Below are 18,915 nucleotides of genomic sequence, written 5' to 3'. Positions count from 1 at the left end.
TCACTACCCACGTGCCACATGGTAGTACATGCACCGCTACGACACCCGTGCTTTCCCTCCTCTCCCAGGCCCAGTAATACTCCACTGTGTGTGTGGGCCACCTCACCTGGGGGTGAGCGTGGCTGTCTCCCCTTTCTGGCCATTTTGAACGAGATGGCTCTGAGCACTGGTGTGCAAACACCTGGCTGGGTCTCCTTTCTTCTTTGCACCTGCAGTGGACGCCGTGTCTCCTGGTGACTCTGTATGACCATGTGAAGAGCAGCACCCTGAGGCCCCGGGGATTCATTGTCTTACAGCTCCAACAGGGTCCCTGCTCCCCCTGCCCTCACGCCTGAGCTTTAAAAACTTTCACTGAAAGGAGCAACTGGGGTGAGGCCGGGCTGGACCTGGCCCCATGCGTGGGCTCACTCAGGTGAGGAGGGAAGAGTGGGGTCAGTGAAACAGTGCAGCTGGGGCGGGCCAAGCTGGCTCTCCACCTCCTCAGCAGCAGGCGTCTTGGTAAACCCTACTCCTTGCCAGGGGCAGTGGGGCACGCCTGCAAAGGCAGCACTCTGGGAGGCTGAAGCAGGAGGATCGCAGGTTCTGGCTATGTGGGTAACTCAGTGACTCTGATGACTTTGTCTCAAAACTAAACAAAGAGCAGGGAATGAGGGTTAGAGAAACCCCCAGAAAGCCTACCACCACTGGTATCCACGGGTGGGGTGGCAGCAGCAGCCTCTTCTCAGTTAAGGGCCCGGCCTCACTCCCAGGGCACAGGCAGTGGCTGCCTGGGACCTGTGACCAGTGTCCCTGCAGCAGCCTGTCCCTCCTTAGCCTGATACTTGCTGCGGGAACAAAGCCGCTCTCTGTCCCAGGGCCTCTCGGGGCCAGGCAGATGGCAATGCAGTGCTGTCCTGAGTGTGTTGTGACTAGCTCCTCCCCATAACACCACCACTCGTCCCTTCCTGCCCAGCTGGGGGATGGAACCCGTCTGGAGCCCAGAGGGTTGGAGAGGCCATGGGAAGTGAGACACACATGGGGCCACACTACCACCTGGTAAAGGCTTTATTCCACTTCTCGCGGCCCAAGGCTGACCCCGAGACCCCCTCACGCCTCCCTGCAGTGTTCCCCTACACACAGTTCTTCGGGGATGCGCACATTGCAGGGTAATCTGTGAACAATAATTTAAAAAGATTGCTGTAGTCGCATCATTGCAAGGGACCAACCATAATGGAACACCACGAGGACTTCAGGATGATCACAGGGGGCCAGACAGACAGCAGGAGTGGGCAAGTGGGGGACAGCGGGGTTTCATGCAGCTGGACGCAGGCCAGGCGTGGGGTGCGGGCTGCACCACAGGTTTGGAACTGAATCAGGCCTCTGTCCCTCCCTGAACTGGAACCCGCCTCCCCCGCCTCGGAGAGGCTGTTGAATCCGGCCTTCACCACGAAAAGATCACTGAAGCAGACAGTCCAAAGCATTTTAAAAAATTCAACGCAGACAAAATAAAGTTAACATAAAAACACTCTACATCCAGCGTGGACAGAAGCCCGACCCGAAGGGATGGGCGGGGTGTAACAGAGGCCTCCGGGTGGGAGCAGGGGACAGACCCCTTCCAAGGTACACTTGAAAGCTTTTCCATTTGGAATCTGTTTATAACCTTATTTACCTGTTCGTTTTGTTTAATACACTGTGTGTAAAAAAGATGGAGACAAAAATAGTTTTCTGAGCTATGAAAAGAAGTTAGTTATTACAGGCACATTTACTGTTCCATTCTAGAAACATCTTGGTGTCACGGGCAGGACACTCCCAGCCAGGTGTTGTGGAAGTGTCCTTGGACCCTGGGAAACACCCTCTCTCCTCCGGGGCCTGGACGACGGTGCGGCGCGTGGCTCCATGGTCCGTGCAGGCTGGCATCACAGGTGTGGCTTCTCCTCAGGGGTGTCCTCCTCACCGTGCTCCTCCAGGGATGCAGGGGGCCCGGGTGACCGAGACCCTGAGGCAGTGGGGATGGGAGGAGCCCACCGGGATGGCAGGCGACGGTTGGCTGGTCTCTCAGGCCTGGAGAAGCAGGGCTCTAGGGACGGGGCGAGTGCGGAACAAGGCAGTTCCTTGGGCCGAGAAGGGAGAGAGCTGTTAGCGGCTGTCTGTGACACCACGACAGAAGGGAGGGACCACGGGCCACCGAGGCACATGGGAACGTGGGCGAGTGTCACGCTCATGGAGAACAAGGTAAAATGACCAAGCAGGAGCACAGCACGGGTGATGGGTGACACATGAGCAGACAGCAAGCTGAGCTGGACGGTGGCCAGTGGGGGATGGGTCTCCTCAGAGACAGGCACCACTGCCACCCTGCCAGCCCCACCCTGGCCCCACTGGCTATGCAGAGCCGCTCTCCTCCAGAGCTACTGGGGTCTACCGGGGCCACCAAGCACCAGGGCCAGCAACCAGTTCACCCCAAAGCCAGCTCTGCTACTGGTAGCAGCTAAGCAGACCCTCACGGCTAGCAGAGCACTGTGGGGAGACTGCAGCCCCGTGGGCTTACTGTCTTCAGGGCAGTGTGTGGTCAAGAGCTGTAGCTGGAGTCACTGTCACTTGTGTCCAGGGAACCCTAACTTTCCGAGACTGGTCATTGCGTGAGCCACCAGGGGGCCCACTCTCAAGGCCTGTCTTGTTTTGCAGAACACTCAGCTACCTGTCCTGAGCTCGTGTGTTAGGAGACAAGAACATACATGCTCAGAAGCTGGCGACACACACAAATGCAGAAGGCTGTGGCCCATAGACGAGTGGGGGTCACCCCAGAGCTGATGGGGTGGAGGGGACACCAGACGGAGAGGCCCAGCACAGAACTGGGTCTGAGGGTACCGGGGATGGGATGCCGCAAATGGTCTGGGGCACCAGAGGGAAGGGGAGGAGCCAGAAGGATGGAGCCTCATGGGGAGATGGCACAGGCCTAGGGCAGGGGACATGGATGGGGATGGGAAGGGAAGCGGGGTGGTATTTCAGTTCTCTGTTCCTTTGTGGATGTCACTGGGCATCTGCACAGGGCCTCAGGGGGCAGCACCCAGGTTGAAGGAACGATGACTCCCAGGCCACATCTCTCCTCGCCCCAGTGCCACTGAGTCACAAGCAAAGCCACGGCTGTCCTTGCCTCACCACCATGGCTCACAGTGTGGGACACTGGTTTGGGACATCAGCCACCACTGTGCTCTGCTGTGACCAGCACAGTGACTGCTGGGTATGTTGCATGGGGTGCACACAGGTGTGTGCTGTGTGCTGCCTGCCGCTGTGGGACATTCCAAGACACACCTACCTCCTCCTCAACAGTACCTACCCACACCTGCCATGTACAAGCCAGTGCCAACCTGGGCAGGAAGAAGGGCTGGCATCCTGGGGTGCAGAGCCATTGCCCTTCCCTGGGGCCACGCCCTTAACCCTGACTTCCAGCTGCCCTTTGGGCCTGGCGCCAAGCCTGAGGACGAAGGTAGGGTGACCCCACCCGCATCCAAGGCCCCCACTGTCCGCCCTCCCGGCCTCATCGGGCTCCACAGGAAGCCCTGCCGCTCACTTGCTCAGAGCCATCACGCCCCGCACTGTCACTTCCAGTCTCACTGGAAAGGAGCAGCTATTCTTGGGGTTACTCTTTCTGGCGTGACTGAAACAACGAGCAGACCTCACATCACAGTCACGTCTTGTTCCAGTAAGCAGCAACATGTGTCTGTGGCTGCAGTGTGGCCAGCAGGTGGGCGGCTGGGACTCTGGGGCTGGATGGACCCGAACTCCTGGCCTGAGCCGCCCCTGCCTAGCTGCCTCCTCCTCCTCGGAAAGCACCCCGGGTGCCTCTTGTCACCCTAGAACCCTCACTGAACAGCCACCCTGAGTGGCACAGATGGGTGCTGGCAGGCCTGGGATGAGCGTGGAGTGGACCCCCAGTGATGACAATGGTGTGAGATACACACAGGACAGTCCGGGCACCAGGGTGCGGGCAGAGGCACTTACAGCGTGAGGCGGGCAGGGCTAGAGTCCCCACGGGGCAGTTAGTAAGACAGGTGGGTTCTGGACGATAGACCGAGAAGAGAAAAGCAAGCAGTTGGAATTTTTTCAACAGCAGGACAGTCAGAGTCTTGAGCCAGGGGTGGGGTGTGGCCTCAAGGACAGCCACCAGGAGAGCACTGGCCTTCAGATTCCCTGGTCACTGCTGAGGGTCTGCAGCTGCAGGAGCTGCAAGCCCTGGAGGGATGGGGCCAGCGCCAGGTGTATGGGCCCCTCACCTGGCACCCTGCTCCTGGTCCCGTTTGTGTTCAGATCTGTGCAGTTACCTGTGGGCTCCTGAGGACAAAAGGGTCCCACCTGGGCACCCTCGCCCCCAGCGCCTATCCTCAGAGAGCGTCCCCATGACGCCAAGCCCCAGGCCTGTGCAGCAGCAGGCAGTGCTGGTGCCTGACCTGTTTTGGATTCTAAACTCTGCTTTCTGGGGGACACACTCCTGGAAGGACCAAGAGGATGATCCCTTCTCCCTCGAAGGAAACACAGGTGTAGTGATGTAGGACACGCACCTTCCTGTCATCATCCACAAGCCAGGCTCATGGGCCTCATCACACACGTGACCACTGGAGCGTGTGAGTGGTGATGTGGCCCCGCCACAGTCTCTGCTGCGTCATACTTGCTGTTTGTCCCCTCTGCTCACTCGCAGCAGGGAAATAGGAACTGAGCTCTGCAGGAATGAGGCACCCACAGGCTACAAGGGACCACGGGTCAACAGAGAAGGGTGGACTGAGCTGTCATCAAGGGGACCGTCACCAGGTCCCTGGCTGACTCAGGATTTGCACTGGGTACATCTGTGGCCTTTGGGCCAGAGGACTGCCATGACAGTGACTTGGAGAGGCTACAGATGTGGGGTGTGCTGGGGCTGAGCATTGTCCAGCACCTTGGCCCTACACGCGGAGACCTGCGGTGGGCAGGAACCCCCGCACTTACACACACACCAGGTCCCACAGAGACCTGGCCCTGAGCAAAGTTCAGCACACAGGACCTCTTGCAGCCAGCCCCAAGCAGCATTCTGAGAACTGTATGATGACACTGAACTTTAGAAGTGACTCGGGTTCAGGGTTGTTGCTTACTCTGTCCTCCAGGAATGCTGCCCTCCCCCGCTCCTGAAACAGAGCCCTGCAGACAGTGCTCCCCGAAACCCACATCCGGGCCCTGGGGGCAGCTGAGTGCAGGGGCAGGCTGGGATGGGCGCAGAAAGCTCTGCATGCCTTACCTCCATGGTCCCCGGTTCAGCTGGAGCTGTGTCTCCCATGACACTGTCGCTGATGAGGCTTGTGGGGCCGTGGGGGGCCTGCCTCCTGTCCTCCTTTAAGGCATGCTCCAGCAGCTTCCTGTTGAGAATCCGGGCTACGCTCTCAGCCAGTGTGTAGCCAGGGGGTGCGGACAGGTCCTGCCTTACAGGCGTGCCCTCTCCTCCATCTTCTCTGCCCGTGCCCAGGGGGCTGGGTGACCTGCCCTGGGAGCCAGGGCCTGTTTCCTGGCCAGGGCCCAGCTCTGGGGCGGCCTGAGAGCGGCTCCCAGCCCGCGTGCCCTTCCCAAAGGGGTCCTGCAGGGCTGGGCTGTGATCGATGATGGTGAAGAGGCTGGAGAGGCCATCAGTGATGGTGGGGTGCACAGGGCTCTCCCGCGTGGTGGTGGAGCGGGCCCAGGCTGACTCGCTGAACCCTTTCTGGCCGCCCCCCACCGAGGTCCTGCTGGCTGGCTGGTCAGCTTTGGGGAGGGGCTTCCTCTGCAGCTTGGGGGACCCATACTTCGGGGAGCAGCAGGTGCGCTCGAACTTGGCTTGCACCTTCTCAATGGCAGGGGCCACCTGCCTGCTCCTAAGGCTCCGGGATGGGGACGACACTGGAGTGGCACCACCCCCCGCCTTTGGCGTAAGACACCTGTGGGGGCTGCTGGTGACACCGCTGGCACGCAGGGCTTCGGTCTGCAGGCCCACGCTGATGGACTGCACAGTCTGCGTCCCGGTGGAGCGGGACTCGTTCGTCTGGCAGGCCATATCCCTGACATGGGGCCGGGTGGGACAAGAGCACAGGGTGCGCCGGACGGAGAAGGCTGCCACCTTGGTGTCGTCACTCATGTTTTTGGACACGTCCAGGCTGTGCAGTGGGGTGGTGAACCCCAGTGGGGTGCAGAGGGGGAGGTCGAGTGGGCACAGGGGACCCTCCGTGTAGTCTCGGGGGTGTCGGGAGGGGGTGCAGGGCCGCCTGCCCAGTGCAGGGGGTTCCTTGGCCTCTCCCAGGCTTCTTCTGGCTCTGCTGGAGGGCAATGGGCCTTCAGGATCCAGCCGGCCCCGGGCCTGGCCACCCGCTGTGGGCCTCATGCTGTCTGCCCTGCGGACAGCAGGCGGGCTGTGCAGCACACGCACCCCTGATGGCTCAGCCAGGACGTGGCTACGCAGCGCCTGCTTCTGGCAGTGCTCCGGGCTGGTCACGGTGTCTGTTGTCATGGTGACACTTGTGGTCAGGTACCAGGAGGAGGTGGGGGGAGGCTCTGCTGGGGCCTCCTGCCCTGCCCACCCACCCTTGGTCCTGTCTGCCCAGGGGTCCCAGCTCTGGCTATTGAACTCCTCGATGTACTTCAGGTCGTCGGGGGACAGGGGCGGGGTGACATCGTCTTTGCTGCTGGCTGGTGGCAGGCCCTTCTCCGGCAGGAAGGGGGAGACGTCCATCAGGCGCTGGAACTCAGACATGGAGGACACAGACACCACCCTGGGGAGGGGAGCAGAGATTGTGAACACCCAGCAGATGCCCCGTGCAGTGGGGGACGCATCCCTCTGCCTCGACTGTTGGGACCACTGTCAGCTGCTCAAGGCCCCGGGACTGTCCCCACAGCCTCAGACAAGTCAGACCATGGACACACGAGGAGTAGGGTCCCCCTGCCATGATCCCCATGCCCGGAGCCATACTAGGTACTTGGTGTCCCTTTAGACAGGCACCAGGGAGCTAGCGGGGGAGGGGAGGGGAGGGACAGCTATGGCCCCGCTGGCCTGGGCAGCAGTCACCAAAGGCCACTATGCAGACCAGACAAACCAGAGGGGGAGCAGCAAGCACACATACGCTGCAGACAAACCCGTCTCCCTGTTCACAGATAAGGAAACTAAGGCACAGAGCCACTGAGCCACCCACCCAGGGGCCGGGGCTCTTGAGAGGCACAAGCTGGCTGTGGGGCCCGGGCCTGCCCTGCTCGAGGACAGCAAGGTGACACGGGTGGGCAAGGGAACGAGAGGCCACAACAGAGGAACCGCTCGCCCCACCGATAGTGGCCAGCTGGGGAGCTGCACTGACACAGGGACCTGCAGGTGACTGGTGCCCACCAGGTCAGCACCCTGTGCTTTCTTCAGGGGTCACAGGCATGGAAAGTTCGGTCAATGCCCCTGGGGAAGCCACGCCTCCTCTGCCAAGGGACTTCCCCAGATTTCCACCAGTCTTCCTCGGACTGTGCAAAGACCACCGAGCACAGCACCCTATTGCACGTTCAATGCAACCACAATGGCGCGCAGAACGTCAGTGCACTGGAGCTGTGGCCTCTTGGCTCCAATCCTCAGAGAGAACAAGTTCACAGATGATGGTGGTAAGGCCACTACATAACGCACACCACGGGCCAGGGAACTGCAAGCCTGAGTGAGGGCATCTCAGAAGGGACCTGAGTCTGGTCAGCCTCACTCACCTCTGCAGACTCCTCTTGTGGTTTTCTTCTTCCTGTAAGAGAAGTAAGTTGGTCTGAAGTCGGTTGCTCTGGCCTCCTGGAGGCCTGGTGTTTGCTCTGCTCTGTGGGCAGAAGCCATTTAAATTGTGCAGAGGCTGCTGAGTCAGGAGTGTCACTGCCTGAGTCCTCTGAGGGACAATAAAAGCCCAGGTGAGAGGAGGGGCTGGCACTCCCAAGGCCTGGGGGAGCCGCAGGAGAGGTAACCTGTCCAGTCCCCTGCCTCGGGGTTCACCCGGGGGGGTGCCTGTGTGATTGGGGAGGCGGCATGAAGGGCGCACTGGGAGACTCGTGTCCCTCGAGCAGCTGGCATGTCCCTCACCAGTGTGTCATAAACCTCAGGATCGGAAGTGCGGTTAAGCAGCGTCCCCTTAGCAAGGCGCCAGAGCCCAGCGGGCAGAGGGCAGGCCCGGCTGGGAGGAAGCATGCGGAGGTCACGGGACATGCTCCATGAACAATGAACGCTAGCAGAGCCCATGCCCCTGCTCCAGCTGTGACGTGGCTGGGCCAGGACATGTGTGTAGGTGTCCTGCATCTGCTCTGCTCTGAAAGGGGCCCCTGGGAGACTACAGACGCTACCAAATCTGAAGCTTGAGACCTGGCCCCATGGCCACAATACGAACCATACTTTGGGCCATGTGGGGTGGGGGCAGGTCCCATGACGTACATTCAAATACCCCAAATCTGTAGAAATCTGACTCCACAACCCCTCTGGGTCCCAGCATTTCAAGTAAGGGTATGTGACCCATATGATTTCTCCAGATGGCAACAGCTCTGTGGGACAGGAACTCTCCTCTAAGGACCGCTGTTTGGGACACCAAGTAACAGGCATGGCAACTGTGAGGCTGAGTCCTAGCAAGGACTCCGAGCAGCAGTGTTTAAAATGAGGTTTTTAAAACCAGTGTCAGTAAAAAAATGTTAGTTGTAACACCCTGCTGTGAACATTTCAGTCTATAGCTCAGTTCATCATGGGAACTTGTTAGACATGGGGTGGTGGTGGTGTTAGTGTTGGATTCTCTCTCCTCTGCCTGGAATAAGATATTTGTCGTATGCCAGGGCTTGGTGATACTTGCCGCTTTCAAATGGTAGGAGTCTCCTGAACACAGAACTTTCTTGGTTATTACTTTCCTAGAATCAGGAAATGGACGCTGTATTGAGGAGGAGCTGAACACACACAGGTCGAGTCCTTACTTCCTGGAGTGAGTCGTGCTGGACAGCTCCTCTTCAACCCTCACTCTGGTGGAGGACACCATCGGGATGGCAAAGTCGCACTGACCATGAATCACCCCAGGCGCTCAGGCTCAAGGCCATCAAGCCACCCCCAGTGCAGGGGCGATTCCATCCTCAGGGAATCAGACTGGCACTGGAGGCCACAGGGTTTGGGCCAAGTGACAGCTGCTCACCCTGCTGCGGCTAACTCACACAGCTGAGCAGAGTGCACAGAACCAGGCTGACCTCGGGGAGGCGGCTCCTGAGCGTCCTCTCGGGCCTGCGGGACAGGGGTGGCTCCTCTTGCTCATCGTCCAGGGACAAGGCGTCCAGGTAGAGGTTCTCACTGGCGGAGCACCTGTCTGACTCCTTCAGCTTGGACAGCGGCTGGTCCTCCAACGGCAGGGAGTCAGTGTCCACACAGGGCCACACAGACACCGGCCGGGGCACTCGTGGCCCTCCTGGAGGGGAGGAGGGGCGCAGGCTGCCTTCTTTCTGATCACAGAGGAAACTGCTACCTCTCCGAGGACTGTTCTCTTTCTGCAACTTGAAATTTTAGAAATGGAAATCATTAGCCTCCCATTTGGGTTTCATGGTTTCCTTAATTAAGATCAATGTATCACCAACACGTAGCAAGAGGCGTGGGTCAATCTGAAAGACTCAGCAAACAACAAATGTTCTTAAAGTTCAACCTAATTTCAGAATGTACCAAGTTTCAAATTCTTTTAAAGTAACAGTTTTGTGGCACATGCCTGTAATGCCAGCACTGGGAGGCTGAGGCAGGAGGACTGCTGCAAGTTTGCAGCCAGCCTGGGGTATATTGTGAGTTCAAGGCCAGCCTGAACTCTGTACACAGTGAGATCTGTTTCAAAAAACCAAAACAGCAGCAAATACCAAAACAAAACAAAAAAACCAAAAACAAACAAACCAAACCACAGTTTTATTTGGAGTAGGAGAATTGCATTTACCTTACACAAACGGGGTCAGTTCAGCAGGCCCAAACGTGTACATTTTCTTCATTTCTGTTGTAAAGTATGTTTTCTCACAGCTTTGAGTACCGTGTTGTGGGAAAAGATGTACTTATTTTTAAAAACTCAAACAGGGTTCAGACTCTGGGAATAGCTCTGAGAGCTGGGGGCATTCTACCAGAATGCCACGCGTGGGGGACCCTTCCAAAGTGAACCTGGTTTTCCTGAGAGCCCGGATCACCCGCAACCGGCCCCATTCTCACTCCACAATCACGCTGAGCTGTGACCATTATAAACACGGCTTCCCCTCTGCTTGAGGGGATTAAAGCTTTGCTGTAAAGCCTAACTTAAGGGCTGATGGTGCGGGGGAAGCCACATGCTTTCCAGCCCTACTTTGGTAAACCAAAGCAGCAGTAGAGAGCAAGCTGTGAGGTTGGAGCCCGGATATGCCGCTCCCAGGTCACGTGACAGTGCCCTCCTTGTCTCTCTCACTGTGCTAGGAGGGATCTCGCAGCGGGAGCTCGGGAGCTCGAGAGGAGCCCAGGTCTCCTGCAGGGGCTGTGTTTCCCCCAGCCCCCCCACCCTGTCAGACAGCATTGCTGAGCCTCTGCTCACTGGTGGGACCTTTAAAGGGCACGAGCCCACACACTCTCTCGAATCTGTGAGCTGCCAGAATGACAGGGGTGACATCTGAGCAGTGCCAGGTGAAGATTTTCAGCCCTCCAGTGCTGGGACAGCGCCAGGGAATTCTACAGTGCCCTGGGCTAGGTTTTTAAGGGAGCATCTCCATTCCTGAAGAATGTGAGTCTTTGGCCCCAAGCCAACACAAGCACAGCCTGCAACCCTGCAGGAAGAAAGCCGAGGAGGCACCAGGGACAAGGGGCTGGCACCTGCTTACTCTTCTAGTCATCGAGGGACAGGGGAGTGAAAGTTCAAAGAATTGGATTTACTCTGAAAAGATGCAGATTCCAGGGGTCCCGATTTAGATGCTGGAGTCTGAGGCAGGGTCTCGGTCAATTGAGAACAAGTGAATCTCCCGGGCTCCAGCTGGGCCCCTTCCGCCTGCAGGTCCCTAAAGATGCTACAGGCTTCGCACAGACAAATGGAAGGGAGCAGTTTCCATTGTGCTCACCCAGTGTGTGCCAGCCCAATTTGGTTTTGACACATGATCACCCTCAGACTATTCTGGGCAGGGAATTAAAACGCAAGCCCCATAGGGAAGCTGTAGATGTGCACGGAGGAGAAAGGATGACTAAAGGGGAGAGCTATGAACAAGGGAAGTAGAATTTCAAAAATAAACGCAGGCAGCCGGGAGGAGCAGCCTGCACAGCCGAGCTGCTGAGTGTTAGGTTTCTCAGAAATGGACTGGCACAGGCGGGCTGGAGCGCTCTGCTGCCCGGATGCCTCTGCAGTGCAGTAACAGAGCAACGAGCCCTGCAAAGCTAGGGTTTCCTGGCAGCCTCCCAGCTGGGCAGCAGCACCTACTGTACCAGTGACTCAAGGCAGACCTTCTCTTGCAAATGGAAACCTTCTCTTGCAAATGGAAAATTGGTCAGACTTGCATTTCAAGTAATGCAGAACATAAAAGGTCCTCAAGAGTGTCCTCTTACCCAGACTGGGCAAGGGAAAATAGGTGGCTTTGTCAACAGGTTTTAAAAGGGCCTTTCATGTCGTGAAAGCAGCTGATTTAAGAAAGTTACTGGAAGGCAGTCAGGTGACGTAGGAGCTTCCTAGTAAGCTTTGCAAGGACAGTGAGAGGCAACTTTATGTGCTCAATTACCTGGGAAGGTCACGATTCGAACACAAGTGTACTGTGACTCCAGGAAACCTAACGACCCCGGATCACGCAGACTGAGACAAGCCCCACTCCCACAGCCCCACTCACACAGTGTGCCTCTAGTGTGGTGCGGAAGTCACAGTGGAACTGAACGACACAGGGCCAAGCACGAAGAATGTGCTCTGTAGCAGAAAATGGACTTAAGGCTGCTCCTTCGCCACCTATACTGCACTACCAAATCAAGGCTGTGTGGCTTCCTGAGCAGTCAGAGTTCGAGGACACGCTGAGAATGCCCAGCGTGCGTTTTCACTTAGGTGAAATCCACAGCTACATCGGTCGCCAGGTGAAGCGGCAGCCCGGTGAGTGGGCAGCAAAGCCTGCACACTCCACAGCCAGCCCTCTGCGGCACACAGAGCGTCTGAACTGTCTCACCCAGTTCGAGGACTGGAAGTTGAGTCCCTTGTGTGTCTCTTCCAGCATTCCCAAGAGTGAAAGGAAAGTCTGAAAGACTTAACCTCTATCAAGATGGGGCTTTTAAAATGCACGAAGCCCACGCAAGACCAATAAGCCACCATGGCCTATAGGCAAAGGGAGCCCTCAAGGCCAGGATGGGAACATGGCAGCATCACTGGGGTACACGGTAAGGGACCCCAGCCTTGTGGCCAGGAAGGAGGGTCCCAGGCAGCCAGCCAACTGGGTGACTGTGACGCTGGCAACTGTGGACCGCTCTGAGTCACTGGAGACCATTCTCCTAGGAACCACGCTGCTTCTTCCTCAGGCTGTCACCTAACAGCTGACCCCATCCGCCGGCACAGGCCCACGGTGTGCCCTCCAGAGGTTTCTCCGAGAGCTGCTTTTCTCTGAGCTGAACCGGAAACACCACAGTTTTCCTCTTGCTAGGATTTGGGGGATTCTGAAATGAAGCCGTATCAAATAGGAGCAAGGGGACACATCTGTGGGAGTGACCACACCCAGGGAGGCCTCTGCCTGCTTCCTGGAGGTGGTGTCAAGGCCCTGGTGCCTGGTCTCTTTCTTCTGACCTTCTCACATCCTGTGTGACACTGAAACAGCCATGACACGGACATGGCCCAGAGCACACGCACCAGCTCCCCGGGAATTTATGAGGTGGCTTTTCCTGGTCTATTTGTTCCTGATTCATGATCTCCTGGAGGCCTAGTGAATACCTGGGTGCGACTGCGAACGATGAAACCCAGCCAGGGGAACCATAATCTGTGACTCAGGTCTGCGCATCTCTCAGGAACCTCAGCCACCACGTGAGCCAAGTCTGCCCAGTGCGGAGGGTGATGGTTTGGGCAGAGGAGATCGGCTCCCCACTCCCCTCCGAGTCCATCAACATGGGCTGGGCCGAGGACAATGCCTGGCCACAGCCTCCCCTCTGTGGGTCCTCCTGGTCACAGCAGGCCCCGAGCCAGCTCCAGTTGACCTCAACCCCTCATCTGCTTCCCAGATGGCCTCAATCCTACCCTGGCCAGGGCAGTTGCTGTGACTGCACCTTTGGGGACAAACTCAGGCTTGCTCTGTGGCAAGTGCCAGGTAGGACCTGAAATGACTCCTCGTCTTGAAGTGTCACCACAAACCACTTTAGAAAACGATCGTTCTCCATTCCCACGTACACAGGCAGGCACAGAGCGATGGAGACCACTAGGCAGTGCCAGCACAGGCACAGGTCCCCTGGGCAAGGCCTCCTAGGACCTGAGGGCATCTGTTTCTCTTCTGGGTGGTGCTGGGAATCAACTCAAGACCTCAGTGCTGAGCTACATCCCCGGTCCTTTTTTATTCTGAGCTACAGTCTCAATAAACTGTGCAGGCTGGGCTTAAATGCAAGAGCCTACTGCTCTAGCTTCCCCAGTGCTGGGACGACAGGCGTGTACCACCACCAAACCTCAGGAATTCTGTTCTCTCCACTCCTCCTCTGGAGGCCGGGGGCAGCCCAGCCTCTCACCCCAGTGCTTGCACTGCCCCTCGGGGAGGCTGTGGCCACACTTACCTGCTCCACCCTCCATGCCAGCTCCTGCTGCTGCTGCTCCCACTTGTGACGCTCGTGGTCCAGGCGCTCGAGCAGCTCCACCTTCTCCCGCCTCCAGTTCTTCTCGCTGTGGTGCATCTGCCAGCGCAGGTCCATGACCAGGCCATGGCTATCGGCCAGCAGCTGCTGGTGGGCCTCCCGCTCCCTCCGCAGCGTGCCCCGGCTCTCAGAGGCAGTGTCCGGCTCGCCCACACTTCTCTCCGCCTTCTGCTCCAGCTACCAAGGAAAAAGACTTAGGGAACCCTCCCAGCAAGTGGGGTGCCACAGGGTGAAGAGACCCAGATTTGCACACAGCCCCTGGACTCCTGGTCACCTGGCCAGGCCACTGCAGAAACCGATGTCATGCCAAACGCCTGAACTGAAAACATTTGATAGCCACCAACTAAAAGACCCAATCGAAAGATGGGCATCTGAAATGAAGGGACACTTCTCCGAAGATGACAGACAGAAGGCCAGTACACGAAAACATGGAACGTCGACAGCCACAAGGAAAATGCAAATTTAAACAGCACTGAGACCCCATCTGACCCTAGAAGGAGTGGCCAGAGTCAACAAGTCAACAGGTAACAAGTGCTGGGGAGGCGGTGGGGAGAAAAGGAGCCCCTGCTATGCTGTTGAGGGGAACACAAACTAGAACAGAGAGTCCAGAAAGCTAAAACTAGAAATTCCATTTGACTGGCCATCCCTTCTTGGCATCTTCCCCAAGTGTTAAAGACGTGTATCACAGGGCTCCCTGCACACCCGTGTTTATAGTAGCAGCTAAATCTTGGAAGCAGCCGGTATGAATGGACAGATGAATGGACAAGGAAGACACGGCTTTATATACCTTGCAGCACTCTTCTGCCATGAGAAGGATAAACTTAAACCATTTATAAGAAAATGGAGGCACCTTGAAACTGTGATGCTGAGTGAAACAAACCAGACACAAACTTCAATATCGCATGGATTCTGCTATATGAAAAACCTAAAGTATAGGTAAGTTTAAAAACCAAACAAAAGACAGATAACAGGAAATGGCAAAATAGATCTTCTGCAAAAGGGAAGGGGACCTAGAGATGGAGGGTGGGGAAGGCATGAACATGCCATGGTTCTCAGGCTTGCCAAGATCTTGTGATCCTCTTGCTTCAGCCTCCCAGATGCCCAGCTAATCACATACTTTTTAAGTGTTCTGACGCCAGTTGCTCTCCCCAGTGTCACAGTCTGTGATTCCTGGGGGGCCTGGCACTCATAGTCGCAGTTATGGTGAGTTAGTGGGTACAGGGTGCGTTGAGGGCCGCGCTGCAGCTTGGAGGTGAAGTGTAGCTTAGCGTGCATTGAGACAGGGCATCTCCTCCCTGTTCTGGTGGAACAGCTCCCTGAAGCTAATCCACAGCCCTGAGCCCATCATCCTCTCACTCCCTATGGCTTCCACTCATCTCTACCTTGAAGCCAGAGCAATCATTTTAAAAGGAGACCCACAGTCCATGGTGAAATCAGGCTTGCGGTATCGCCTGCTTCCGTGCCTCCCCACCTCACCTCTGAGTGCCTCAGCTGGGCCTCACACCCTCTCTCACAAGGCCCCACCGGGCCTGTTCTCCTCTGCATGGCTATCGCCACCAGCCTGTGACACCTCAGTGCAGCCTTCCCGAGCCCCCAGTAAGGTGGAAGAGCATAGCTCTTCCCATGCTACTGCCCACAATGGCCCCTGTTCCTGTCGCCCACCAGTGAGAAACACCTCGAAGGCTGTTAGATGCCAAGTGCGCACAAGGTCTGATTTGGGCGCCAGTGGAAAGAATTGCAGAGCAGGGAAAAGCACTGGACAGGTCCGCCCGTAGGGAAATATTTAAATTTTAGTGGGACTAAACCAGCTGCACTGAAGTAGAAGACCAAGCTGAGATAACAGATGGACCGGTCCAGGCCACAGACACAGCTTCCCAGTCATACGTGTGTAAGAAACCCCCTGGCTGATCTGGGTAGAGTCGGCCTCCTGGCCTCCGGGTTTACAGTCCGAGCTCTCTTTCTGCTGGGCGCTAACTCCCCGAGCCTGTGCTTGTAGTGAACGTGTGAGTGGGTGCCAGTTCCCAACAAAGCTGAGATGTTGTGAAACTGGCTCTCATCAGAGCTCAGGCCTCCCCTCTTTAGTGTCTCACGTCTTGGAAAATATTTAGCCCTCCCCCCCAGGTGCCTTGCACGCACATCTTTAAACAGGGGGAGAGGCAGCTTGGCCAAGGGCAGCCGCGCTCAGTCTCCCAGTGCCGGTCCTGCCTGCTAAACACTGGGCAGACAGCAGCTCTGACCAAGGGTGTCCGCGCGTATGGTGCAGGACAGCAGGGGCCCAGGGCAGCTGGCAGCGGTGGGGTACACGTGTTACCAGGAGCCAACAGGCCACCTCCTCTCCTCCCCAGGCTGTTTGAGACATGCTGCTTTCTATACTATTTTCTTCTCTCACAACCAAAGCAGCTTATGTGACCTTTACCAACCGTGGCACAGTCCAGGAAAGTGGTGATCAGAGCCACTCAGACCCCACCTCCCCAGGACTCAGGAGCAGATGAGCCCAGAGCAGCAGATGCTGTGGAGGCTGTGGATTACTCTTTAGGACTCTCAGAGGAGAAACCCTGGGAAAGGCTGGGGTGCCACGGACGGGGGTCATGTGCAGAAGGAGGCAGGACGCAGGGCTCTCCCTCCTCAGTGCTAAGTGGCTCGAGATGTGAAGCCTGCTCCTCCGGCCCTCAGTTTCCCTTGGGGTGGGAAGGAGGCTGACACTGAGAGTCTTTCCAGTAATATGAGGTGTGTGAGGACGGTGTGTGCCCTGCCAGAGCACATTCCCCTCACTATGCTTGCAGCAGCTCAGTGTGATGATGTCATCACACTGGCCCCCCAAACCTTGTGGAGGGCAGGTGGGCCAACGACGCCACGACATGTACTGCCTGACAGGCACATTAGGGACCTGGGAGTGTCGGGGACCTCAGCTGGCACCATATGGAGGGCCCTAGCTGCCAGCCCCCCTTTCTCCTGGACTGGGGCACCATCCTCCACTGTACCTCCAGCCCAAGTGGTGGGACACCCCAGTTGCCAGTACCTGCTCCAGGCGGCACTTAAGCACGGCCCACTCCACATCCCAGGCTGCCTTGTCGCTGGCGTACTGCTGCTGCAGCCGCCGCCGGGCCAGCTCGTCCTCCCACAGCTCGCAGCGGAAGTCCTCCAGCAGGGCCTTAAGGGCGCGGAACAGGTGCTGGTTTTCCACCACCTGCGGGGACATCAGGTCAGGCGACGCTTCCATGGCGGGAGCACCCTCAAGGCAGAGAAGGGGCGGCCCTGGCAGTTGGGGACAGGGTCTGCCAGATTGGGGGGCTGTGCTTCCTGGGTCCCGGGCAGGTATCCCCACAGATGAGACTCGGGCCTGTGCCCTGGGACCTGCCGCAGCGGCAGAGACGCAGGAAGTGCAAGAGGCCTGAGTGGGGCTGGCCAGCCGCCCTATGGGACATCAGGTGTCCACAGCTTGGGACTGGGCTGCTTCCACCTGGTGTGGGGTGTGGACCTGAGAAAACGTACACATGTCCCTCTGTGCAGCCGAAGTGGAAAGGATGGCTCAAAGGCCGCACGCTCGTTAACAGGAAGTGGCTGCATCTGATCTGTGGTCACCAGGCAGAAGCTTGGCTATCCGGGTGGGGCGACCCATGGCTCAGTGGGGACATGTGCATCTGGGGCACAGCGGAGCCTACCCCCCACCACCAGGCCTCTGCACACTTCACACAGCCCCTTTGCAGCTGCCTCTAACCTGCCCTCTGCATCCTGTCACTTCTGGGAACACAGCCCCACCCAGGCTGGCATTCCAGTGTCTGCAGGACCCTAGCTGTGTTAGGTAAACAGCGGACACATCTAGGGTTTTCACGGCAGCTGTTTGTACCTCATGTAAAAGCCTTTATGTTTTCTGAGCTCTCCCCGGGCCTTCCTCGGCACAGTGTGAGCTCACGATCCCTGCGTGAGCGTGCGTCCATGCAGGGATTCTGCCACAGAGCTTGTGTAGCCAAATGAAGCACGCTGTCACTTGGCTCCCCGCCTCGGCCAACCAGAAAGCACCAAAGCACATTCTGAGCCCAGCCCGGTTCTAAAGTCACCCAGTAACCGGCAAACACACCCCGAAGTCCGTGCGAAGAACCTCGGGAAGTTTAGGTGTATAATTTTACATTTAAATAAAGCTAAATTAGTAAAAGAGAAACCCTTTTCTATGAGCAGAATAACCGAACACTCCAGACTGAAAATCTGCCTTCTAAGGAAGGGAAGCAAGTACTATTTGACGTTATTATATACCAGATTCAATAAAATCAAGGCTTAACGGTTTTCACGCACGTTTGAGTCACAGTAATCAATGCAGTAGCCTGTGACCCCGGGTAAGATTAATCACCAAGACCGAGCTCCAGAACTGCTCTGGGGTGAGAACAAGGGAGCCCAGAGCATCGAGGCTGCTGGTACTTGTTATCCTCACGGGCCAGGAACCGTGCGTGGTGTGGCAGGAAGCCAGCACAGCTTCTGCCACAAATGCATGAGGTCACAAAGGGGCTGTCTATGGGACATTTCTGGAGACCCAGAGGAGCCATGGACAGGCACAACTCTTCCCAACAGTTTTTATACACATATACGTAAAAGCCCAGGCACAATAGTCACTGACATGGCTTCCCACGGGCCTCTACAATCCTGCTTGTGTCTCTCCCCCGCCCTGCAGCTCTGTCACTGCTGTGCTCCCCACCTTACAGAGGAGCCTGTGGCCAGGAGGAACCCAGGTCCCACTGAGGTGCTGATGTTAAGGAAGCAAGGGCCTGGACTGCACCCCAGTGGGTGTGTACTCCAGAAACCAGATGAGCCGGGCTGGAAATATTCAGATGATGACTCCATGCCCTGCCGAGCCCCTTGCCCATCCTCTTCCCCTCCACTCCTCCCTGTGACCCTCTCCTTCCTGCCTTGCAGCCAGGGCCCTGATTTATGAGTTGGGCAAGCACTCTATAGCTGAACTATGTCCCGACCCCCAGGGCTTTCTTTTAACTCTGCCTCAGAGAAGCACCCTAATGTCTGTGAGACTGCTGTCTTCTCCCCTGCCAGGGAAACAAGCGGGTAAGCCTGTAAGCTTCTTTTCTCTCCTCCTTCCCTGCCGTGGGATAGGCTCTGGGTAAAAACTCGACCCAAATCAAGTATCAAATTAACAG

At 57.2% G+C, this 18,915-nt stretch overlaps 1 protein-coding gene across 9 annotated transcripts in view; it reads right to left on the bottom strand.

Annotated features, from left to right (window-relative positions):
• Positions 1-1,026: 1,026 nt before the first annotated feature.
• Mtcl1 (microtubule crosslinking factor 1) overlaps positions 1,027-18,915 on the bottom strand; it is an 84,873-nt gene continuing 66,984 nt past the window's right edge. For 6 of the 9 annotated variants that reach the window (XM_023562696.2, XM_023562698.2, XM_023562694.2 and 3 more), the window contains 6 exons: positions 16,794-16,961; positions 13,697-13,951; positions 9,190-9,489; positions 7,699-7,730; positions 5,243-6,740; positions 1,027-2,090 (listed from right to left, as the gene is read on the bottom strand). In XM_023562696.2, the coding sequence (XP_023418464.2) occupies positions 1,896-2,090; positions 5,243-6,740; positions 7,699-7,730; positions 9,190-9,489; positions 13,697-13,951; positions 16,794-16,961 (2,448 nt within the window). In that variant the 3' untranslated portion in view covers positions 1,027-1,895. Of the gene's footprint in view, positions 2,091-3,978; positions 4,036-5,242; positions 6,741-7,698; positions 7,731-9,189; positions 9,490-13,696; positions 13,952-16,793; positions 16,962-18,915 lie in introns of all 9 variants that reach the window. The other 3 variants (XM_023562699.2, XM_013146686.3, XM_023562701.2) reach the window with 1 other exon arrangement.

This window comes from Cavia porcellus, unplaced genomic scaffold, assembly GCF_034190915.1.
Source record: "Cavia porcellus strain 051 isolate PalLab524CR breed Dunkin Hartley unplaced genomic scaffold, mCavPor4.1 scaffold_20, whole genome shotgun sequence".
NCBI classification, from domain to species: Eukaryota; Metazoa; Chordata; class Mammalia; order Rodentia; family Caviidae; genus Cavia; species Cavia porcellus.
The sequence above is the reverse complement of the archived record's forward strand: the minus strand, read 5'-3'. Positions and strand labels throughout refer to the sequence as shown.